Source organism: Cyprinus carpio, chromosome A10, assembly GCF_018340385.1.
Source record: "Cyprinus carpio isolate SPL01 chromosome A10, ASM1834038v1, whole genome shotgun sequence".
In the NCBI taxonomy this organism is placed as follows: domain Eukaryota; kingdom Metazoa; phylum Chordata; class Actinopteri; order Cypriniformes; family Cyprinidae; genus Cyprinus; species Cyprinus carpio.
Genome location: NC_056581.1, coordinates 7,707,157 through 7,733,947, shown reverse-complemented (window position 1 = coordinate 7,733,947; position 26,791 = coordinate 7,707,157). Strand labels below are relative to the sequence as shown.

At 37.1% G+C, this 26,791-nt stretch overlaps 2 protein-coding genes across 2 annotated transcripts; both read left to right on the top strand.

The window, feature by feature from the left end:
* Positions 1–6,742: 6,742 nt before the first annotated feature.
* cldn7b (claudin 7b) lies at positions 6,743–11,521 on the top strand. Its single transcript, XM_019088741.2, has 4 exons — positions 6,743–7,184; positions 9,393–9,557; positions 9,802–9,886; positions 10,025–11,521. Exons 1-4 carry the CDS (start codon positions 6,962–6,964, stop codon positions 10,179–10,181), a joined length of 630 nt encoding a protein of 209 aa, XP_018944286.1. The 5' UTR covers positions 6,743–6,961; the 3' UTR covers positions 10,182–11,521.
* Positions 11,522–22,039: 10,518 nt separating this feature from the next.
* LOC109072498 (cornifelin homolog B-like) lies at positions 22,040–25,104 on the top strand. The gene is made up of 4 exons (XM_019088739.2): positions 22,040–22,190; positions 23,337–23,450; positions 23,801–23,955; positions 24,267–25,104. Exons 2-4 carry the CDS (start codon positions 23,345–23,347, stop codon positions 24,387–24,389), a joined length of 384 nt encoding a protein of 127 aa, XP_018944284.1. The 5' UTR covers positions 22,040–22,190; positions 23,337–23,344; the 3' UTR covers positions 24,390–25,104.
* The last annotated feature ends 1,687 nt before the right edge of the window (positions 25,105–26,791 follow it).

Genomic DNA, 26,791 nt, shown 5'->3' with positions numbered 1-26,791 from the left:
GATGTGTGATGGACTGTGTTGTGTAAAATGTGTTTTTAGGTGATCGCTGCTCCATGTTTTAGAAAATTCCCATGCATAACATCAGAGACATGTAGGAAACAGATGGCACAGACAGCTGCAGGTTCTCACAGGTGAGCAGTCAGGTGACAGACAAACTCTGCTCCTTACACTTAGCATTGGCACACTGCATACGGACAACACATACATGAAATGCTCTCTGTGCACAGTATTTATTTAATTTGTTCATTTTATGTCACCAGACCTCGACTAATCCTCTCACTGGCCACCTACGAACATCTGCATTATGTCACTGCATTACAGGAAGTCTTGCTAATCAGATGAGGAACAGAATTAATACCGCAGGGTGGAATATAAACCACAGCCAACTCTCACTTCATAAAATCGAAGATCATCTTCAACAAGCCGAGATAATTGTCTGAATGGCTTTACAGACCCAACAAACTCTTAAAACAAGCTTCTTCTATATATTTAAGAATTAGCTGGCAGTTGATGGATTAATATGAGAAAATTACATGCAGAACAGGGTCTGAATTTCAGCGTGGGAGGGCAAAACATAATTCAGATCCCTCTAATTTTTAGTCCTAATTTTAGATCAGGACTCCTGCTGTGAGAATATTCAGAAATATTTTGAAGGCAGATTGCTTATCAGCGATAATGACAGCATGTGGGTTAAACAAGGAAAGAGCGAAGACATCAAAAGTATAGGATAACTCAAAAAAGATGGTTGTGATGTGATCATTTCTCTGCAGGATGAAGGGAGAGTCTAAAATACTGTTTTAGTAAGTTTTAGATAACACTTTAGAAGTTTTTACTGTCTTGTTTTCTCGTGGGCACAGGGTGGTTCTCACAATCTCAACATACAAGTTGTTTTTGTCATGATGTCAGCTTTTGGAAACTATTTAACTGGCATTATGCATATGCATACGAGCATGCGCGCTCTCATTTAGTATGATTTCGACTCAACAATACTACAAGAACGAGGGTAAGAGCAAAACTATTTAAGTACGCACCTATTGTGAATCCTCCAGAAAATGTGTTGTTTGAGCTCAAATTTTCTATATATATATATATATATATATATATATATATATATATATATATATATATATATATATATAAATATATAATATATATATATATATTGAATAATGCTGACTGACTTGGAAGTTGTCTACCACTGACATACATACTGTTACAGTTGGAAGGAGTCCCTGAACGACTAAAAACGAACTAATTTGGTCATTCATTATGCAGCAGTAGCCTGCTACCTCAAAACCAAAAGAAAAGAGCAAGAGAATTTCGTGCAACCTTTTTGACAAGAAAATTACGTTATAATCAAAAGAAGCAAAAGAAGACCGAATCAAAATTATAAATCATATCTGGGCTTCCGTGAGACACTGGCAGCAGTACAAATACCCTATTACATCACAAATAGCTTTGATTTGACTGCATTTTACACACCCACTAACAAAACTGCACCAGAACTTGGTTTTGAGTCCCCAGGCTGAATTTGAAAGCATCAGAGAAGCTATGAGTCATGGTTGTATCAGACCCTCACCTGCGGCAAGCCTCTGCAACTCTCGATAAAGGTAAACCATAACAGTAATGCACAAATCTGTCAAGGGTGAAAAATGCTCATAGATTTTTTTTTCATAGTTAAATTCTAATGGTAAGTCTTCCAAGTGACCACATAAAAGTAGACTGCTGGGCACCCTGCTGCAATCTCGCCTGCGTTCACGGTGCTCTGGAGAAAATACAGCAAAATGTTAGAAGTAATAATTGATCCATGCATTATTCATGGACGTGTCCCTGGGGAGGAAGAGAAGAGGAAGGGAAGAGGAAGGTGAGGGTGGCAGGGTCAGAGAACGCTCCTCTGCATGCTGCTCCTCATTACATTTGCCATCTGGGCTCAGCGTTTAGACTGGGGCTTCCCTTCCTGATCTCACCCTACACATGCACACACAGGCTGCAAGTATAATGCATACAGAAACAAGTCTCTACATGCACACATACACACTGGCAAGCAAATATACTCTCGCAGACACAACTGTGTACCTTTACAAGCCTCTATGATCTCTCCGATGATGATTTTTATCCAACATGGCATCTACTTAAAGCTTCTCGTTCTGTATGCTGTGTGCATTCAAACCTGACATCGTACACACTATTTGAACTCTTCCCTGAGGCCTTCAGCTCTGCCCCAAAGCCTCCTGAACACATCTCCAGACTCTCCCCAGATTGCACCACTTAAACTGATCATCAAGGTCTTTGGAGTATGAGATTGCAACAGTTCAAGACCTATTTAATACTGCTCTCTAGTGGATGTAGGAGACACTGCACTCACAGTGCAAATGAAACCTGAGTCAGCAGCCTTTGTTATGAAACAATGTGCACTGATTACTTAAAATACCTGTACGAATAAAGGTTCTGTATTTGCATTGATGGTTTCATAAAGAACCTGTAACATCCATGGAACTTTTGCATAATTACACAAACAGTTCTTTAAAGTGGAAAAACTGTTCTTCACATGACAATGTGGTTCTATTAAGAATAACTTACTGAAGTTTTTTTTATGGGGGGAGGACCCAATATTGATCTTATTGCACAGCTATGAAACCCCCCTTTTTGAACCTTTATCAAGAGTGTGGTGTGTTACTTCTATATTTTTACTTTCACAGTTTTTCTCAATCGATTTGACACATTTCTCCAAACTCAGGCCACTGTTCTCAAAACAGTTTACACAGTGCCCTTAAATGTTTTCATAATAGTTAGTATAACCAACCAATACTTTAAAATATCTGAAAAAAGCAATCAGAGCTCCTTTTATTAGTTTTACACAAATCACAAACATTTATGTCCCATTTGTTAAAACGCAACAAACAAAACTCTGTAATTTGTCAAATCAAATGCACATGGCATATTTTGAGTTGGCCCCAAACTAATAACTGTTTGCTTAATAACGCACACAACACAGGAAACACAGTTTTTCTAATATTATTGTTTACACATTTATCAGAATTGTTGATTGCAAAAACAAAGAGGTCTAAAAGTAAAAGTAAGTCTAAAAATATGAAAAATATGATGCTAAATCACACAAAAAGTAGTTCATTGGCTCATAATTCTAGGTGAACCACTTTAAGTGCTATATAGCACCTATTCTTTAAAGATGCTATACAGCATCTTTGTCAACACACCTATAGATTTGATGTTAATATGTACATTTAATAAATGCATTACTAGAAGAAAATTGCAGCAAAACTGCTTTGTTAAGATAAGTCTGTGTTTAGAAAGCTATGTTAATTGCTTTGAGAGCAATTACTTTGGAGAAAAGTGTCAAATTGACAGAGAAAAACTGTAATACTTAGGTTGATACTTAATTCTGTTATATTAGGACACATGCTCACAGAAATGGCTTCTGCATAAATTGCTTCAGAAATTACAACTGCATAAATTGCTTACACAAAATAAAAAAAATTACACAGAATATGCTAAGATTTTCTGATTGGTGTAAAATGATTATTATCCTAGGTAAAAACAAAAAAACCACTGGGTTATGATTAGATAATTTAAAAATATGGATGGGAAATAAAAATAGGGAACAATGTACTGTATTCATTTAAAGTTTTCCATATATAATATAGGTGTTTTACCTTTAACTTCATTGCATTGTGTTTTACTGGACAATATCCTGGCAGAAAAGTACCTATCTTTATTATTATTGTTGTTGTTATTTTATTTTTAGGATAATTCTGAAATTAGCACTCAGCATAAGTGCTGCTGTCAAATAAAGCAACCCAAATGAAATTTAAACTCTTATGCTCACAATATAACTTGTAACAAAAGAAAATCTATTAAATTATGCAAATAGTAGCATTTTCACTATATTGGTCTCAGACTTATCAACTGTATGTAGCCTCTTAAACACACACACACACACACACACACACACACACACACACACACAGTATTTATCCTAATGTCCTCCATTATCCTTCCACGTGAGGCCTTGGTAACATCACCATTGATTTCACTTTTATCTCATTCCCACACACACACTATCCTGTTCTTTATTCTCTCATTCTCTGTATCTCACCTTCTTGTTCTCATTGGGATGCAAATGGACGTTATTGTTATCAGATCCCAAGAAGGAAGAACAAAGAGAAAAACAGACAGAGTCTGCTGAGACATTTTGGTGATGTCCAGCATCCATTACGCCGATAAAGGAAGGAGCAAAACAAATGTCAGAGCTCTCAGACCCTGGACTGTGGGCTACAGTAAAAGGCCATGACTCCCCCTAGTGGCTGAACTGAACACTAGCGGGATTTTTTCCAATAGAGGGCGGTAGTAAGTACAAACTACTTGTATGACCAAACAGAGAGAGAGCGAGTGTGAGTTTCCATGAAACGCATCCCGTGGTTAAGATCAAAGTGATAATAGTGCTACATACTACAAGATATATGTATGCAAACACCCCAGAGCTAATTAAACTACATATAGCAATACATGACAATATTACCATGAAAACAAAACAGTTAGAATTACAAGCTTCTCAATTTTTAACTTGTCCCATTTCCTCCCAGATATGAGTCACTATCAGTTGACAGTCTGAATTACTTAACTTGGAACTCTAAACAATTATAGGGGTGAGTCTAATAAGACCTCCCCCCTTACACCCCTCTCCCCGACCACCGAAACATAAAGGTGACATTCAAAATTCAGCTCAGGAAAAAGCACAGCGAGAAACAAGTTGATTATTGTACTGCCATGATGAAGATATTTATAGGAGGTTTGCGTTGGCACACAACATCAGAAATAAACTTCTGAGTTTCTCATGCTGTCTGAGTGTGTGAAATGTCTCACTGGAGCAAAAGATAGTATGAGAAGAGAAATGATACATGCATGTGTAGGCCTATACTGGATTATGTGTGTGGAGGGAAATATGAAATAGAGATCTTGTATGTTGTATGTATGTATGTGTTTGGATTAGAATTCAGGAAATGCTCGGGGTTGGTGTTTTGTGGTTTAAAGCAGAACCGGTCTAACCAGTACTGGTGCTTTACAACCCTCCCCCTGTGAGAGCAGCGGCAAATAATGTTTTAGTAAACAGTTACACATACTGAAACTAGGAAGTGTAGATCCATTTGTATACACTTGTACATGCTTATTTGTGTATGAATCATATCCAGAAATTATTTTAATTTTTTTATTTTTCCTGACTGAAACCTATAGACACTCCCTTTTCTATTTTTCTGTATGTTTGTGATAATGTGGATAGGCAAACAGCAATGAATAGTTGTACTTCTGAAACCCCATCTTAAAAGAAGTTCCAGACACAGTAAGAAAGACAATCTTATGCCACCTATTAGATTGAGGAATTATTTTTAGACTTCAGCTGAGACAAGCAGCTGATGATTATTAGCCACAGAAAGCAATACAGGAAACTCAAAGGCCACATGTGAGACCTGTGTCAGTATAAATGAGCATGATTCACACAGGCACAATATTGTTTGGGAGCAGTTACTTTAGCTTTAAAATACGTTAAATATGCATATGTTAAATTAAATAATTAAATAAATATATATATATAATAATTAAATAAATAAATAAATATATATATATATATATATATATATATATATATATATATATATATATATATATAATTCTTATAAAAAGACACATTTTAATATAAATTGAACAAAACCTTTCATCAAAGTTGTCCTAAAACCTAAAACACTGTATACACTGGATCAAAAAAGACAAGAACACATTTTGGTTTTAGGACATATAATACACACACACACACATATATATCTGTGCACTTTCATTATGTTTTTATACATAGTCATACTATATGTACATCTCATAGAATAGTTTATTTGAGAAAGGCTGTCAATGGTATTATTAGTTGTGTCAACACTTATAATACTTCTTAAAAACAATTCAACACTATTAACTATCAATAGCTTTGTTTACAAGTTAGCTATATTAATCACGAGATATTCCATTTACATGTCTGCATCAAATAAAATTTACAAAAGTGATTCTATACACTTTTTTATACACAAATCATATTAAATAAGTGTTTTTATGTTTTTCAAATATTTTTGTGAAAATAAAATGTCAAAATATGGGTGAAATAGTTGCATCATCATTCAGTGCAAAATATATATTTATGCAAAAATATATGTAAGGATCTGTAATAATAATAATAATAATAATAATTATTATTATTATTATTATTATTATTATTATTAATGACCCCACACCCCCATGTGGGTCAAAATTAAATAAATAGTTGGTCGTGTATAAAATACCACTAGTAACACAGTAACAGTACTGTCAGTTTTTTTTTTATTAAGTCATTATTTACACATTCATGAGGAATACAAAAGGCACGCTTTTCATGATATGGCCCACATATGACTGCTTAATGTAACCTATATTATTTGTAGAAGGGTTTAGGCAGAGTGGCATTCATTTCTAAAGAACGAGACACCCTGACATTCAGTTCAGAGACATGTAGATGCGAGACAGATTGTACTAGCCTACATGAAAGTATGACCAAGAGGTGATTTGTGATAACCAGTGACGTACTCATACTACGATAAGGTGTCGTCACGAAACCCCCCGACCTCTACACAACAAACTGAGCTGAACCGAAGACGAAACTCGGGAAGTCTCCGCCCACAAAGAGGACGACACTCTAAAAGCTCAAATCAGCAGCTCATTTCATATTCAAGGTGAGGCTTCACTCAACAGGTGTCTAGAGTCCGGGCATCCGTAACCTCTCTTAACGGATTTTACCTAATATTCTTTTTAAATACATATATTTAAACACATTTAACGTCGGAGGATTACGAAAACCGAGCTCATCTGAAGAAGATTTGTAGTTCTTTACTGAACTGTTACGGAACTTGTTTTTTTAAGTTGTGAGAAGATGGCAAATAAAGGACTGCAGCTACTGGGATTTGCTCTATCGCTACTAGGTTTGATTGGGCTCATTTTTGGCACAGTCTTACCTCAATGGAAGATGTCTGCCTACGTTGGAGACAATATAATCACAGCGATAGCGATGTATCAAGGCCTTTGGATGTCGTGCGCTTTCCAGAGCACCGGACAAATGCAGTGCAAAGTGTACGACTCTATCCTACAACTCGATGGTAAGTAGATACAAACCGCCTATATTTTACAAAGGGTATATTATTGACAACACTGCTGGCTGTACTTAAAAAGTACTTTAATTTACACTTGACTATTTGTTTACATTAGCTTTGGTTTTAAACTGACGAAAGCTGTTGCTTAGTGAAAGCTACACCTGTGAACGCGCATGCGCGCACAATAGAGCGTAGGCTGCTGGCATAAGATCACTTCTTCACGCGGTGATGATAATTATACGAGTATTTTGGCTTCGAATAGTGTCAAGCTACTGATCTGATTTATTTGTGTAGTGTCATATAGCTGTATTAGCAGAGCAAATTATTAAACTAAAACTTTTAAACTATTTGTTGATAACACACAAAATCTTTTCCTTTTAACTATTAAAACAATTAATTTCTCTTAATTATTACTTGTAAAATATAAGGTGCAGATCATATTTAAAACTGTTGTGATGTTTGTCTTATACGTAGCCTACATGAAAGCTAGGACCATTTGTTTTTTGTTACCACGCCCTACAGCCATTGCGCGCAACTCATCTAGTGTTACAATAATAAGGACACGCACCTGTTGTTCCACGAGTTCCCTCAAAAAAAATTAAATAAATAAATAAAATCATGTTTTTGTATTGTTTCGGTGTAAAGTAAAATAAATAAATGCACCCTAACTATTTTTGCCTGTGGCTTGATGAAAACCTTTGTGTGATTATTATTTCTCACATTCTTGCAGAGCTCGGTGTTAGATAATGATTTTTCTTTTGACTTTACTTTTGTTACATAATGATTTTTGTTGTGTGTATATATTCATTTGTTTTGGATCAAAGGAAGCTCAAAGGTGGTAAAAAGGGCAGCCATCCCTCAGGAATGTGTATTCGGTGAAGGTTGTAAAGCCAGAGTTGCCAAAATAGGAGATTATTCATGATAATAAGCACACAATGTAAACCGTTTTAACATTAGGGTGAACTTTCTGACTGGGACAATGCTAGTTTACTGTTGGGTGATACAGTTGGGTTACGCTTTTACTCAAAGTAATGATTATACGGGCGTGAGTCACTCCCACCCTTCCTCCACTCGCGGAAGCTCGGTGCTCCTGTATCGGGTGGGGGAGTCAGGCATTGTCTTTGAATGACTTGTGTATTTTGCCAAAAGCTTATTAAAACACAACTAGGAGATGACTCCTTTGTGAAAGCACCTAAACACAGACAATGAATCTTTTTAAACTCAAATAGTGAATTTTTATAATAGTTGAGAATTTGCTCCTTATGTGATGTTTATTTACTTTATTTCATCCCCTCTTCACTCTCAACACCTGAGATTGATGGAAAGCAGTCGTTTGGCTCTCTTCGGTGTGTATGGCTGTGTCTACACACACTAATGTCATTTAACCAATTACTATATCAGTCATTTGATTAAGCTTGTGTAAAACAGACTCTTATCAGAGAGTTTTTATGTTATGCACACAAAAGTTAAATATCTTGCTGTAATATTGCTGTTAGTGATAAACCATGAGATTTGACAGGGAACAAGCAAAGTGGTGGGAAAACAGCACCAGGAAGCCATTTTTTTATGGCTTTCCTGTAATATTTTATTTTTATTTTTTCCAGGTGATTCATTCCTAATAAAGTGATTTCCTTTTAAAGAGAATTTCTTAATTCATCTTAATACTAAAAGTAAAGTGGTGTTGTACTTTTGAAAGCCAAACCAGACGCACAAAGAAAAAAAGATAGTAGATTGTTGCGGCAATACCCAAGTTCCCATGACTGGTTAAACCTGTTCCTTCTCCAAAGCTAAAGGGCAAATCGCTGCCCACAAATGTGTACAATCTCACTGCACTCTCAAAGGAGGCTTCCGGTTGGAACCGGTCTCTGCTGACTGCAGGTGTAGCAGGGGGAAGGGCTTTTTTTGTGAGTTAGAGGGAAAAAACAAAAAAAAACAAAAAGCCTTTAGAGAATTGGGTCATTTCAAAACCCTTTAGTCTGCCTATAATCTTTCTGATTCACTATTAATGTACTTGCCTGTTTTGTGTGCTGAACTGTGTTTAACCATGTTAAACAAAGGGAATAAGCCTAGTTAAAAGTACTTGTATAATAATATTTTTACCATTTTTTGTGTGGGCAGTCTGGAAGTCCGGGTTACAAATGTACTCCACTGAGACCAAATTATTTATCTTTTCTCTTTGGATCTCACTCATTCTCTACCCTCCCCATCTTTTAGGTGCTCTCCAGGCAACTCGTGCCCTGATGATTGTCGCGATCCTTCTCACAGTAGCAGGACTGGGTGTGGCCAGCATGGGCATGAAGTGCACTAACTGTGGTGGTGATGACAAGGTCAAAAAGTCGCGCATTGCCATGACAGGCGGTATAATCCTCATTGTTGGAGGTACGTTCACTTTAATATCATTAGATTAATGCTGATTAAAAAAAAAAGTCTAGATAAGGATTTTAAATGCCAAGGTTACAATAAATCATGTCAGGTTAGGAATCCATGCTTTATTGCTCCAGAATCTAACATTGTCAGATGACAAAAATGTTCACCCCCACTTTGTGGACTGAAACGGTCAAAAACACGTTTGGAATTTTTTGTTCATAAGTAACTAATTTATCGCTTCTCTTTCATTCCTCAGCCCTCTGTAGCATTGTTGCCTGTGGCTGGTTTACAAATCAAATCGTCCGGGACTTCTACAACCCCTTCACACCTGTCAATACGAAGTAAGTTCAAATGTGGTTGAAGACCACAGGCGAATTGTTTAGGCATTTATCCACGTGCTTCACTATTTTATAGGTTCTCTTCCTCTTGTTACCAAGAAGGGAAGTCAAAGCTCATATTATAATATTATATTTCTATAGGTATGAGTTCGGTGCGGCCATTTTCATTGCCTGGGCAGGTGCATTCCTGGACATAATGGGTGGAGGCATGTTGGCTGCCTCCTGCCCAAAGGGTAAACCATCTCCCAGGTACCCCAAGTCCTCCAGACCTCCCAGCAGCAGCAAGGAGTACGTCTGAACCACGCCAGTTGTTCACAAGCTGAAGAAGATCGTAATGAATCGCATAGCATCTGTAGAAGTTTCCCTAGTCAGCTGATCTTAGATCTGTTTAGATTTCAATTTCTTCTATTGTTTTCGACTTAGGATAGAACAAAGATCTAAGATCAGTGTCCTTGGGAACATTTTACTTGTGCTCTGATGTAGCAGCACACCTCAGAAAAAGGTCACTTCTGTTTTCTTTCTTTTGATAAACACCAAGTCTTTGTTTTTTTCTTCTATTATAAATCCTGTTACTGGTGGGAGATTGGAAAGAGGGGCGTTCTTCCCCAGTGTGTTCCTCATTTCATAAGACTGCCATGTTTAGTGGACATGAAAGCGAGAGGCATGCTCAGGGAAAAATCATACATCACTCATACTGCTCATTATTAACACTGCATCTCTACTGTAAAGCCTTTTCCTGACCACATCTGCCTTGCTTTCTTTGTGCATCACCTTATGAGTTGTGCTATACATTGACGTGCATGAGAAGAACAACTTAAATGTTTTTTTTTTGTTGTTTTTTTTAAGAGCCAAGGCCAACATGCTAATTTCTGGTTTTCTTTGCTGCATAATTTCCATCTGGTGACTGTGACATACCAGACCTTATCTTTTCAAACAATACTTCAATTTATACAAATCACCTGAGGGACATTTTGTTCATTGCTATTGAAAGATGATTTTTGAAAAGAAGTAGTAAATTACCGAACTACTCTGAGAACTCATTCATGGAAAGGAATGTTATGTTGATGGAACTAGAATGAAAGTGTTGGTATGATAATAGAGCTAGACTGAAACTGTAGGTGGAAAAACAAAAGCTTTACTTGATTTGGGTGAGGCTAAAGATAAAGAAAGCACCAAACTTCTCAGTTTGGTCAGTTTGTTTTACTGAGCAACATTATTTTTTTTTAAATCAAAGGAACAACTTTTATTTATGCAAAGTGAAACTTTTCAGTTGCTTTTGTGCTTAAGCTCCTCAGTGTCCTCCTTGTTATGAAGCTAATGTTACAAAATCTTTTGACACTCTTTCTTGTTTTAAACACCATTTATTGGTCAAGAAAAAAGGCTGTAGATGTTTGGTCAGTATCACAGCTGGTTACAGTCAAAGGGTCAAGTGAATTATGTGTCTTTTTCTGCCCGTCTGCAACAACATTATTATTATTTTTTTGCTTGGACCACTTGAGGTGGGTTGCCCTCAAGTCTATTTAGGATAGTTGTATTGTATTTGTAACCAGCTTATGTAAGTATTTAACTTTTTGAAACACTTTTGACTGTTCAGTTTGCAATAGAAGACATTTTATGTAAATAAATTTTTTAAAACAAGACCTGGCCATTGTCACATTCTTTATATGTGCCTAATGAAATCTGTGGTTAGTTTAGCCATATTAGTGATTTGCAAATACCTTGGCCTCGGTGAGTCGCATGGTCCTCTGACTTCTGTTTCAGCATAACTTGTGTTTTCTGTCTAACGCTGCGAACGTGTCTTAATGTAAATAGAATATGAAAAAAAAGAATATGCGTGAAAGGAAAATGGGTCACCAAGTAGAACCATGAATTGGATCAACAGCATATGTCTGGCTAACAATTACTAGGAACAACCATTTTGACAAATATGTCATCATTGGTTAATAAACATGATAAAACGGCTCTTTACAAAGGGGATTTACTTATCACCTAAATATTTGAGACAAAATGTAAGGTACTTTTCCACAATATTTAACCTGTGATAGTCTCCGCTTGTTCTCTACTGCCACTCAGAGATCATTTCCTGCTAATTGTTATCTCATCGGTCAAACGTGGTGACTAAACATGGTGGGTTGGTCCTGTTAATTCAGACTAAGCCTGCCAGAAGAAAGTAGAAATAAAAGGCTGTTATGGTTGCAAATGCAATAAAATAAACAAGTATCAGCCAAAAAGCTTAAAAGCGAAAATAATAATTTCTTAGGTTTTGTAGCCATCTCGTGGACAAAGATGTAACAGTTTGATACTTTGACCCACAACAGCGCAACACAATGGAGCTCAGCTTTAAATCGGTCATTTATTATGTCAAAGTTTGCACATTTTTTCCTTTTTTTTTTTTTGCAAGTCTCTTTTTTTTTTCCCAAGTGCTCAAATACAAACTGCAAGCAACACATAAAACAATATAAATTCTTAATACGTGCCCCAGAATCATTCAGCCAACTAATCATATAAGCTTGGTACATACTTCATCAAAAATAACTTTCATGGCAATAATCAAGCAAGTGCATAGCTTTTCACATTTATAACTAATGCAAAGTGCAATGTTTCATAAGGCATAAAAGCATGTTAACCAGCTAGAGATGCAAATCCTTTAGGAAAGTAATTCTCAGCCAAGGGGAGCAAGATGACTTAAGATTATATACTAAATAAATAAATTAATTAATTATAAATTAAAAAACAAAGTAATCTAACCTCAAAAAAAAAAAAAAGTTACCGTAGAAGTTTAGTTCTGAATCCACAGAAATCATGAAATTAATCATCGCTTTAACCTATATATACTTCTAGTTTCCGTTAATAAAAAGTAAGAAATACCTGTTTTAGTTGACATTTGAATATTGAATATTGTCATGAACAGTAGGTTACAATTATGGCTTTAGGAAGCAGCATACATTTCCAGAGTTTTGAGAGACAAAGCAAAATACAAGAGCATTGTGCTGTTTTTCTTGCCAAATGTTTAAATAAATATATTGAAAGAAAACATCTTTATAACAGCACAAGCCTGGAAAGAGTGATCTACAGTGGCTGTTCTTGGCCTTTGGTCAGAAATATGCTAATCAGCCTACATATGCACATTTCTCCCTCTGGGAGGCACGAGTGTCACACACAGAGCTCTGGTCTAAAGCTACTACACAACAAATCACCTGTGTGGCCTGTTGTAGGCTGACAGCTGCTGCCATGCGACTAGTAAACTACAGCTGAAACGCATGCAGATCTTGTGTGAATCTGATACTGGGAGAGGGGTTTGACTTTTCTCCTGCTGAAAGTATCTCGACTGTCCCGTGGCAGAAGGGCACATTCACAAATAGCTGGTCCAGAATATTACGAATCTAGAGAGCCTCAGGACGGCTCATTACTAAGAGGTACAGGTAGTGGTCCATCGTTGTTGTTCATGATGTCGTCAAGATCTTCATCCTCTATGACCACTATAAAATAAATTTCACATCTTACTTTTAACACAGGCATGCTTTGGTGTTCAGATACATTGTGCACAGTGTAAGTAAATCACTAGAATTACATTAATGAACAAGGTGTAACCTTATTTAATATTTAAATATTCTATTAAATATGTCATTCCATAAGTTATTATAACAATTATTACAAACTGTCTCCTTTTTATCTTATCTTTTCAAGTTTGTTAGTAGGGGATATTCTTGAACCTCATCTATGACTTCGCCCAAATTATTTTGGGGAACTGGGTACTTGTATAAATATCAAGAATTCTCTGCTTAATAAACATCTCAGTTTCATGGCCTTTAGAGCACAAAATAAATATGAAACTGTCAACCCTGTTACCTTATATGATTTTGTAAATAGCTGTAGAAACATCAGCATTAAATTGTCTTTCCAATAAACACCTTGTAATACCATAACCTTGAGTACAAGGCTAAATAAACTAGCAATAAAACTGTCAACCCTGATATGAACCCAGTTACCTTTTAAATGCTTATGAAAAAATCATAAACTATCCAAATAAATGAAACTGACCTCTCTTTGACCGTCCAATCTGTCCACGATTTTTGTTATTTAAACCTACAGATACTTGTAGTTTATGTCAGCATATATAAAAATTCCAAACAAGAAGCTTTGTCAGAAATACCAGAAGAAAATTTGTCCATGGGGTCCATTAAATGTTGTCTCGGACAATAGGTTAAAAACCACCGCTGATATTTCTACAAACATGTGGGTTTAAAATCGTTTACCTTACAAAATCATAATAATAATAATAATAAAATAAAAAATAAAAATTACTGACCTCTCTTTGACCGTCCAATCTGTCCGAGTTTGGGGGCCCTCTGGCCTAACCTCAGTTGAGGGGATTCGGGGCTCAAGCAGTCACTGTTGAACTCACCCCGCAAATGCTGCATCTGACACACCGAGTCACGAGGACTCGGTTGAAGTTGCCCCGATGGCGGCAGGAGTTCGGGCATATCCGTTGTGTCAAACATCGCTGCAGCTGGAGTTTCTTCCCGGTTTCCAGCGGTGACGGTGTCCGCTTCCCCTCTGCTCATCAACGCCTCCTCCGCGCCTGTGTGCTCCTTCTCCCCCTTCTCCCTTCCACCGCAACAGTACAGCATTCAGAACTGCGGACGACGAAACGGACGTAGCGAGGATATAACAGTTATTTTCAGTGTATATGTTGGCCGGTGTGTCAGTTTGCTCAGTGTTAGCAGTTTGTCGTTGTGTCTGCAGTGAGCTCGTGTTTCATTCCACTTTGTTATTCAGGCGGAAAACTGCAGAATTCAACGGCTGTTGACCAGCATCCCTCGGTAATGACCGTCTTCGTGCTCTGTCTTCCAGTCAAAAGATGCGGTGTACCGGATGGCGTAAACCTTCTCTTTCTGAGTATCACATTAATCAGTCACTCACGCTCCCTGAATGACTTTTTGATGTATTTTTTTTTCTTTTCTTTTTTTTTTAAATTTTTCCCAACTAAACACGATCACGTGAGAATTTACTGCCCTTCTAATTCCATTTAATCCCTAATCAATATATATATATATATATATATATATATATATATATATATATATATATATATATATATATATATATATATATATCTGTGTGTATGTATGTATGTATGGTTCCATATATAAACACAAATACGCAAACACTGAGTAATATTAATTAAAAACAAGTACTCAGGGGCGGATTTAGTGGGGGGCCCAGGCAAAATACAGGAATGGGCCCCTATACAATGTCACACATTTACAACCTTGAGGTTCCTTTTACTGTTGTGATGCTCGCTTCTGCACGACCGTGTCCCATAGTTTTGTCCAATCTATTAGATTTTTCATGAACATGTGATAAATAAAGGATTTATTTAATGTTGTAGATCCCTTGTTAACATTTAAAAAGCTTAGTTTTAGAGTAGGTTGGACACTAGATGGTGCTTTGGGGTAGTTTTCACTATGCTATTGTCTACACAGTGCAAGGCTGCCTAATTCTAAACTTTAAAATATACATTTATTTTTTATTTATTTTAATTTAACACCTTTAAATTAAACTGAAGGAAATTATACATTTACACGCTTAAGGATTATTTCAACCAACATGAAGTATGCATGTGTGGAAAGTGACACCTTCTTGGGTCCTTCACAAAAACAAGTGAGTGCCATTTAAAAAATAAAATAAAATAGGCCCTAAATAAAATTCAATGTTGCTTATTAAATTATAGCTTCAGATGCATGATATTTCTAGGGCCCTATGAAATCCTTTTTATTTTTCCCAAAATCTTTTTTTCAGTTTCAGTTTTTCTGGATTCTGGATTCCGTTTTTTTTTTTTTTTTTTTTTTTTCTGGGTGATTATATTAAATTTGAGCAAAAAACATGTCTAATTAATTAAAATCATGAAACTTGCTTAATTTAACAGCAATTTAGGCCTATTAAAAGTTTAACAAAAATTACATTCTTAGGGCCCAAATTCCACGCTTTACATTTAATTTTTTTCTGTATTCCATTTTAATGGTTTAGTAAAAAAAAAACTCTAATTAATTGAATTCATAAAAACAGCTTGATTTATTAATTTTTATACAATAATAGGGCCCTATGAAATGTCTCAGGTTACGAATGTAACCATGGTTCCCTAAGTAGGGAACGAGACACTGCGTCCTCTAGGGGTTGCTATGGGGAACGCCTCATTGTGACCCGTGTCTGAAGCATACATTGAAAATACCAACGACAAGTTGGCCGGCGACAGCCCATGACGTCACTACTGGTGTGACTATAGTATAAATAGGCGCCGGAAGAACAAATCATCTGAAACTTACGTCTGAAGCATGGCAGGAAGCTAGAGGACGCAGTGTCTCATTCCCTACTCAGGGAACCATGGTTACATTCATAACCTGAGATGTTCCCTTTCAAGGGAACTTCGAACTGCATCCTCTAGGGGTTGCTATGGGGAACAGTATACCCATGCCGCCATGCTGAGGGGAGTGCAGGCCAGAACCATGGCGAGCACTAAGTACTAACTCTACCATTTCCATTGGAGTTGCCCCTGGGACATTAAATGGCTGTCTGTGACATTATCCCTTATGACCAAAGGCCTAAGCTACATACCCAACTTACCTGTTTGGGCCACCGTGCGAAGCCCTCACCATATAGGATTTTAGAAAAGAACACATAGAACTAGCGTACAAACTTACCACAGTGTGGATTTTAGAAAGTGTTCAAAGACTTCACGTGCACAATTACCATAACATGGATTTTAGATACTGTTCTAAGGGGCTCTCGTGGCACTCTGAAAGAGCAGCTCATAGATGGAATGGTGCATCCCAAAACCAATATGTTTGAGAGTCATCAACTCGATCTATGGTATGATTAGCAGTAAATATCTAGATGAGGGGAGGGACAAACACCCAGCTCTCAAATAAGAGGGGAGAGAAAGCTAGCCAAAAAACTCAACTCTCACGTGAGAGGAGAACTCCGAATTCAGGAAAAGAGTAGCGTACTCATAGGCAACCCTTGTTTTGTAAAGGGAAGCGCTACTAAACTACCATGAGAACAGCATAAAACATCTTTAAAAAACACCTTTAAAAACATGAATAATCAAAAATATAAGTATTTTTATTAATAATATATTTTACATATGTCATAATTTTTATTTAAATTCTATTAATATGCTGCCAGTCAAAACTTTGGAATAATTCAGTTTTTTTATGTTTTTGAAAGAAGCCTCTTATGCTCAACAGCAGGAATTCAACTCCTCAGAAGGGGAGAGAACTCAAGCGCTTGACAGGAAGCACCATGCTCACAATAACCCTCTATGCTGAGGGGAGCGATGCTTGAAAGTGTGTTAATAGAGACACACTGGTTGAGTGGAGCCCAAGGTACCGGAGTCTAACCAACTCAGAGAAAGGGAACAAAGCTGAACACGTATCCCTTACCGTACAGGATTTCAGAAAGTGCGCAGAGTCTTGCGTGCACACTTACCACCTATGTGGATTTTAGAAAGTACACAGAGCTTAGCGTGTGTACTTAAAGCTTCCCAAGCATTGCAGAGGTGCTGAACCGAATGGGAGCGGCAAGCTCAAATACAAGCCTCTAAAGCGAGGGGAGCACTGCCTGAGACAGCATTACACAAGAAGATTCTCGCAAATGCCACCTATACTTCCTGTTCGATGCATCAGCAAGAAGGGATATCTAGGTGACCAGGAAGCCCATTAGGGTGACCTAGCCGGACATCCAGGAAATTTTTGCAGTGCCGTGCCGTGCCGGGGGTCTGATGATCAAGAAGGCTCCCACATAAGCCTATGACCTGGTGGCATGAACCAGGCAGCATGAATCCAGAACCAGGGCTATCATACCGGCTGAACATAATATCGACGAGTGAAGTAACACTGCAAGTCGAGCACCCGGTTTCTGAATCCAGCCAAGGGGGGTGATTCAGAGGACATACCTTAGAAGGGACAGAAACCCACAGGTCCCGGAAGAGCACTGCAAAGAAATCTCACAGAAGGATCGTGCACACATAACCACCAGCAAATAAACACACACACACACACACACACACACACACACACATATATATATATATATATATATACATATAGAATGGATCTTACTCATCTACCCTGGTTCCGGCGCTGGAACCCTGCTCAAGAGTAGACTGTAATGCAGGAAGTTCCCACTTAACCTCGGTCAGGTGGAGAGCTGGTGGTTACAGGGGAATTAGGAAGGGGAAGATAAGGGCAGATGTAAAACCCCCAAGTACTGAGCCTTGAGGAACCCCAGTAGCAAGTTGTTGTGACTTAGAAACTTCACCCCTCCAAGACACCCTGAAGGATCTATCAGAAAGGTAGGACTTAAACCACTGGAGTGCGGTTCCAGAGATGACCATCTTTCTGAGGGTGGACAGGAGAATCTGGTGATTAACGGTGTCAAAAAGCAGCAGACAGGTCCAGCAAAATGAGTAATGAGGAATTTGAAGCTGCTCTTGCCAGTCGCAGGGCTTCAGTAACCGAGAGCAGGGCAGTCTCAGTTGAGTGGCCGCTTTTGAAGCCAGATTGGTTGCTGTCCAGGAGGTTGTTCTGTACATGAAACATAGAGAGCTGGTTGAACACAGCTCGCTCAAGTGTCTTTGCAATGAATGGAAGAAGTAGTTTTCTAGAAGTGCTGGATTTAGAGATGGTTTCTTCAGAAGTGGGCTTACCCGAGCCTGCTTAAATGCTGAGGGAAATGTTCCAGAGTGAAGAGAGGAATTGATAATGTGAGTAAGTGAAGGTATGACTGAAGAAGAAATCACTTGAAGGAGGTGAGTGGGGATCGGATCAAGTGGAGAAGTAGTAGGATGACTGGACAGGATAAGTTTGGAAACGTCCATCTCTGAGAGTGGAGAGAAGGAGGAGAGAGAGTGTGCATTATTCGTTGTGAAGTTATCCTCAGTCTGCGTTGTGGAGAATTGGTCACTGATGGTTCTTGTCTTATTTGTGAAGAAAATTGCAAAGTCGTCAGCTGTAAGAGTCAATGGAGGAGGAGGTGGAGGCGGATTAAGAAGAGAAGAGAAAGTTTTGAAGAGTGTCCGAGCATCACAACAGTTGTTAATTTTGTTGCAGTAGTATGATGTTTTAGCAGTGAAGACATTTGCAGAGAAGGAAGAGAGGAGAGACTCATACACACTGAGGTCGGTAGAGTTTCTTGATTTATGCCATTTCCTCTCTGCAGCCTTGAGTTTTGAGCGATGTTCACAGAGAACATCAGACAGCCAGGGGGCAGATGGGGTGGTGCGTGCTGGTCTAGACGACAGTGGGCAAAAGTTGTCCAAGCAAGAGGTTAGAGTGGAGCAAAAAGTATCCGTAGCACTGTTCGTGTCCAGAGCTGAAAACTGAGAGAGTGAAGGAAGTGAGGATGAAACCACAGAGGATAGGCGAGATGGAGAGAGTGAGCGTAGGTTCTGTCAAAAGGTGACCTGCGTTGGAATGTGTGCCGCTTCAGGAGTAAGTGTTAGGTTAGCAGTAATGAGGAAGTGGTCTGAGGTGTGCAATGGAGCAACTAAAGGGTTGTCCACGGAGCAACAGCGTATGTAGATGAGGTCCAGTTGGTTGCCTGATTTGTGAGTCGCTGTAGTAGACACTCGCTTGAGCTCAAATGAGGCGAGCAGAGTGTTGAAGTCAGCAGCCTGGGGTTTATCTAGGTGGATGTTGAAGTCACCAAGCAGTACCAGAGGAGTACCATCTTCAGGATAGTTTGATAGTAGCACATCCAACTCCTCCAAGAAGTTTCCCAAGTGACCTGGGGGACGATAAATGACCACAGAGTGGATTTTAACAGGGTGGGTTACAGTAATTGCATGTGATTCAAATGAACCGTTACCTGTAGGTGATGGTTGAAGATCAAATTTCCAATCTTTCGATAAAAGGAGACCAGTACCTCCACCCCTCCCAGTTGTACGAGGGGTGTGGGAACAAGTGAAATTAGTGGAGAGGGCTGCGGGAATGGCAGTGTCTTCAGGTTTGATCCAAGTCTCAGTCAGTGCCATGAGGTTGAGACCGGAGTGAGTAGCAATAGAAGAAATGAAGACTGCTTTGTTAACAGCAGACTGGCAGTTCCAGAGACCAACTGGAATAGAGAGCGTAGTGGTAGAGGTCAGAGGGACAGGCCGTAGATTAGTCGGGCAGGCCTTCCTTTGATGTACATAACATGCTGTCCGAGTGTTAGTAGTGATAGTAGAGATCTGAAAGCACATAGTGACTACAAGTGACCGAAATAAGTATTTGAGGACAAGCTATACAAAAATTAAAGGGGAGAAAAGCAATACTCAAGTGCCCTGTCGGTGTTCTTGCTCGGTGGAGTCACGCAGGTCGAGTCGATGGTCTTTACACTCGTCGGTCTTCACACGAGGAGGCTTCACACAAGGGCTGCCGCGGTGAAACTCACTACTTTTATATTTGCCTGATTACCTGTGATTGAAGTCAGCTGGTCACGCCTCACTATTTAGCAGACCGAAACTGGGCAGTCCCACGATATGCAAACGCAAAACCAAGCGCCACTTCAGCACGTATTTACCAGGGTAAGACACACAGTAAATAAAGCAAAGTTTTCCTAGCAACGACGATCACACAGTAGTAGTGGTTAGGTGCTTGTATGGCTAATTTTCTGTAAATATTCTAATAAGTACATGCAAAGTACATACTTTACTATACATGCTATATATATATTCACATTGTACCCAAGTACTATGTCTATCCTTATGTCTAAGTATACTATGGGGATATTTGATCCTATTTGGAACTATAGTTTGAAAGACCTGCTTATTGTTTTGTGTTAATGTTGAAACTGTATGAGGAAAAACACATAAGGATCCTTCATGACTGGTTCAAAATTTTAATAGGACTTTAAGACTAGGGCTGTTGTCTCTGTCAAACATTTCAACAGAGACAGGAAGAGGATTTTGTGACACAGAGATATCCCAGTACACCCTCTTCTGTCATGACTCTACTGCCCAGCTGTACTTCAGCTTACAAAATTACTGACTTTAATCCTGGAACCAAACTAATAAATCCGTAGAGAAAGTTGTAGCTCTGCTTATCTTCAATCGTAATTTGTCTCTGAGATTACTGAAGGGGACACAGCTCATCCTGTTGCATCTTTAAGTCATGCTTTCAGTAAATACATAATGTTAAACAAATAAAGATGCTGCGTCAGATTTGTCAGAATGAAAAGGGCAAAAGGAAGAGGATAGAAATACTTCAGATATTTCCTTATGAGTCTATTGAAACTCTTAAAACACTTGAAGCAAAAGCCTTTGTGAAAAGTTGCACAATGACTCTCATCATCATTAACATTTTTCTGCATGATGTCAAGATATGAGTTTCAGCATGTTACAGAGTCCATACTTAATATATAGCATTTTTAATGAGTGAGAGGCACTTGTGGGACATTTTTAATGGATGCTGCTGCTAACAGGATTTCTTTACCTCAGAAGAGAACGTTCAGAAGCCTGTCAAAAAATTCAAACACAGCTTTCATCTGACATAAACTCTGAATATGAATCTCAGTGAGGAAGTCTTTAGATTTTTTCTGTTAGAGATGTAGCTTGACTACTTTCTCCCAATGATGGCCTTTGAATTTAACATTATAACCATTTTATAACCATTTTCTTTTTATTTTATTTTTTTAACATTCTGGATATATTTTTGACTTGTTCTGTGAGGCTGTTTTTATTGTGTGGTTTTGAATAATTGCTTTGTTCACTCTCAGAAAGGTACAGAAGCTGTAACTTGGGCTAATATGTATTACTAATATGTAATTACTAATAATTACCTTTTAAGTACTAATATGTATACCCTTGGTACTGACACCTAATATGCAGGTATTAATAATAAGGTTATAACAATGAGATGCTAATATGCTTTTGAAATGGCACCACCCCAGTGACAACTTTTGTACCTTTTTTGTTTTTCTTCTGAGAGTGTGGGCATTCATGTCACAAGTTTCATGAAAAACTATTGTATACATTTTTATACATGAAGCATGTCTGGATTCTTCATATGCAATGGAGCAATGCAGTTTTGTTCTCCACCCTGTTTTGTATGTGTGTGTGTGTGTTTCTTTTTTAGTGTAATGCTTGAAAGATGCTGCTGTGAACAGGTCTAACAGGTTAAGGAGGTTTCCTTGAGAGCCAATGTGATGATCTTTTTTTTTTTCTCTCATTTAATATGGTCTTGCTTGCACTCTGTATAAAGGCAAGATTGTGATCATACATTTAGAAACAGCAGATACTTTGCATTACGTTGGACCAGTCAACACAGAGGTAAGTTTAGATTTTCTACACGGATATGCAGGATCAGAAGATCTTTTCATTATTCTTATCTGTATTTTTAAGATTATTATTTAACCTTTTGTATTGGGACAGATTTTACTGTGACACTTGTGAGATCTCAATGCTACATAAAGCTGTAAACACTTCAATTTTAAGCTGTAATCTCTTATATGAGAAAAACATCTTTAAAAACATGAATAATCATAAAATCAATCATAAAAAAGTATTTTTATTAATAATATATTTTACATATGTTATAATTTTTATTTAAATTCTATTAATATGCTGCCAGTCAAAACTTTGGAATAATTCAGATTTTTTTTAATGTTTTTGAAAGAAGCCTCTTATGCTCAACAATGCTGCTTTTTTTATAATAATAATAATAATAAACATTAAAAACAGTAATATTGTGAAATATTAAAATTTAGAATAGTACAAGTATTCCAGTCTTCAATGTCACATGAGCCTTCAGAAATCATTTTAATATGCTGATTTGCTACTCAAAAAAAAAACAAAACAAAACAAAACAAAAAAAACATTTATTTTCAATTATGGTAGTTGCACTACCATTCAAACGTTTGGGGTAAGTAATATTTTTATTTATTTATTTATTTTTTAACTTAGCATGGACTCTTAAAATTGTTCAAAAGTGATAGTAAAGACATTTATAATGTCACAAAATATGTCCATTTAAACATTTTGAAAAAAAAAAAAAGTATCAGTTCAAAAAAATTATAATAATTAAACAGTAGTATATAAGTTACTGTGTATAGGCTATATAATATAAATATAAGAAATCATTAGCATGTTTTCTGTCATGCTAGTGTGTGTGCACACGAAAAAGAAGATAATCCAAACAGATTTTTAATCCAAAATCCACAAAATAACAAGTAATCCAGACACAAGCAAGGAGGAAACAAACACTGACAAGCTGCAATAGCCAACGAGGAACTGAACTAAAGAGAGACCTTAAGAGGGTAATGAACAGAACACAGGTGCCAGTGGTTAACTAAAAAGGGGACTAATGAAGAAATTAACACAATGAGGGCAAATGAAAAACACAACTAAAAGTTCATAATGGTGACATTTGTGATGCTGAAAATATATCTTGCTTCTCTTCCTGTTGTACGTTTTTAGGTGTAAGCATGTCGAAGCAAATGGTAGTCATGCAGCCACAGCCTGTTATGATCTCTAGAGATTCTGATCAGTGGGGGTCAGGTATCTGTGACTGTTGTGATGACGTGCCTGAATGTAAGTTAAATTTGGAATAAAATACAATGGCAAGTGGAATTAAATTCTGTCATTATTAATTAACCCTCATGTCATGTCTTTCTTTCTTCTGTGGAACACAAAAGATCTTTTAGTAGTATTTCCTGCTCAGTTCTGTCATAGATCAGAGCCATCTTAAAGTTACAGAGACAGTTCCCCTGAATCAGTTTCACCCCTGGATGAGTTTGAACTTAAATCTTGAATGTTAAATCTTTAACATCCAGACTACTACACCTCCAAAGCATTTAATTGTGTAGACTGTGCTATAAAGCCATGTAAAACATTATAAAAAAAAAAAAATGTATTATGACTGCGTCTTTCTCTGCGAACAGGCTGCTTTGCTTACTGGTGTTACACGTGTTTCACGTGTATAAAAGCAAAGAAATACGGGGAGTGTTTATGTCTCCCCCTGCTGGATTTATGTGGTATCGTTCCACCCATAACCATGTCCATAAGGGTCTCAATGCGCCAGCGTTATGGCATAAAGGTAAGAATCGTCAATCAGAAATAACATTTACAGCACTTTTAGGGTAGACCGGGGCAGGTTGTTACACGTACTATATCTCGGTAACTAAGCTTTTGAGCCAAAAGTGAATTCACACAAATGTTTATTCGCTCAAGCACAGTGGTTTTAATATACATATTCAAACGTGTTTTAAATTAGAGTAATTTAGCAAATTTCAAACTAAAATCTCAGTATCATCATATTTTTCCTATAGCTATTGGGTAATGTGTGAACAGTTTCATACTGATGGAGGCCGATGTAGTATAGCCAATATATTTTGTGTTGATTTGCAGGGTCACATGTGTCATGACTGCTTGGTGGCCACATTCTGCAGAGCTTGTGTTTGGTGCCAGATGTCACGAGAGATGAAGGCAAGAAATCTACAAGTCACTCTTGTTGGTGCCAGGAATTTGTAATGTGTTTTGATGCAGCTATGCTGGTGTGTAAATGATAAGAATCCTGACACACTGAAAGGCAGATATATGTTTATTAATATATCTCACTAACTGAATCACTTTTATATTGCATTTATACTGTAAGATGCTTATTATAATGATGATTTTCTGTCAGTTCCTGATGTAATTTGTGATGAAACGCAAGGATATTTGTTTTCTTTTTTTTCTAAATGCAGTCTGTTTTGTTATATTTAATGTCTGTTACTCAGTTTCTAATCAGCATCATCAATATCATGAAAAGTGTGATCAACTAAATTACTGTTTGATACATCTAGATAGATGTGATAGTGTTGTATATTTGTGACAATACTGAATGTACTCAACATCATTGGTAAAAACATACAACTTTTAAAACGTTTCTGTTTTTGACTTATAAAGTTTATTAAAACAATACAGAAATGCATACAATGGCTTGGGAAAAACACTTTTTGTCACCAGGATTGAAATTAATTTAAGCAATACGTAAAGTAAAAGAAAAAAAAAGTAAGAAATATTTATTGCTTCACATGTTTACTTTTTTTGCGATTGACTTTATTTTAAGACTGAAAATCTTTCATATCTTTCACTTGTATCTTTCACTCACAAAATTACTGATCATTTTCTTTGACACTTTCCTGTTCATGTCTCTGGAAAGGTAGTTTGTGTCTGTTATTTGCATAAAGATATGTTTGTAAAATTCCTGTAGTCTATATTTTCCTGTTTTCATGTGACTTTGTTGATGCAGTGAATTACTTCTTATTACTCTCATTACATTCTTAGTAGTAGTAGTAGTAGTAGTAGTAGTAGTATAGGATATAACTTTTATTATAAATGTTTACAATAAATAACAGTGGACATTGTAAACAAATTAGGAGTTATGAACATGATTTTCAATTTTATCTTTCAATATTAACATTATTTTTAAACTCTTTTGAGGTTTACCTTTATATTTATTCATTTAGCAGATGCTTTTATCCAAAGCGACTTACAATTGGGGAATACATCAAGTAATTAATCTTAAAGAGACAAATAGACTAGTCATACCAAGTTTCAAGCATTGTTCAAATAAGTACAAGGTAGACAGAGAAAGAAGGAAATAAATATTTTGTTTAGGATGAAGTCAGATAGTGACAAAAGAGGTGAATTTTCAGGTCTTGTTTGAAAAATGTCAGGGAATCAGTATTCCAGATAGGGGTTTGAATATCATAACCAGCCAGGAATGGTAAACGAAAATGTTCTGGAAAGTGATTTTGTGCCTCTTTGTGATGATACCACAAGGCGTCGCTCACTAGTGGACTTCTGAGGGGATGTAGGCGAGTGCTGAGCTTGAGGCTGTTCTATATTCAAGCATCAGTGTCTTGAACTTGTGCAGGGAGATAATGAGAGGTGTGACGTGGGCTCGTTAAAGACCAGTTGTTCCACTGCATTCTAAATCATTTGTAAAGGTTTGTTTGTGCATGAACCGAAGAGCATTGCAGTAGTCCAGCCTGGAAATGATAAAGGCCTGGACAAGAAGTTGTGCAGCATGCTCCATTAGGATGGGCCTGATCTTTATGTGGGTGTTGGCATTGTCACATTTAGCAGCTACAATGCATGTTTGTTTTGTGTTTTGTGTCCCCTTGCTGGACATTTTACATATACATTTACATTTAATAATTTAGCAGAAGTTTTTATCCAAAGCGACTTACAAATGAGAACAAAGGAAGCAATCAGACCAGCGAGAGAACAGCAAGAGCCATGAAAAGTCTCAGTTCACGTAGCTGTTTATTTTTATTTTTAAGAAAAGAAAAGAAAAGAAAAGAAAAGAAAATTTTCTACATATAATTAAACAACAACAACAACAACAACAACAACAACACATCTGTCAAGTGACACCATACCTGCAAAACAACATACTTGCAAAAAAATAGCATCAAGGTATTCAGCACAAAAAAAAAAGCTGTGTGAGTTTATTTTGTAATCAGTTTGAAAACCTAGTAAAAAAAGAAAAGAAAAATAAAGTAGCCTCATAGATAGGTTTAAAATAAGAAATAAAATCAAATTGTGAGATAATTCTTAAGTTATAAAGTTGCAATTGCAGGCCAGAATAAAAAGTTAGACATAAAACACTTTTTTAAAAAATAAAAAAAGTTGTAATTAGAAACACTGTCGCAGTTGTGACATATAAAGTCGCAATAAACCTTAAGAGTACTGGTGATACATCTATTATAGGCCAATTACATTTTGCCCTATATATTTTTAATTAAATCATCAGTGGGTGTTAAATGCTGAGGCAAACCTTGATCCCACGACTGTAAAGACGCCTTCTTTTTAAACAAAAGGCCCAGGTAGCTCCGCCCACACTGACATATCATTGGACAGAAGTTCCAATGCTTATGATATTA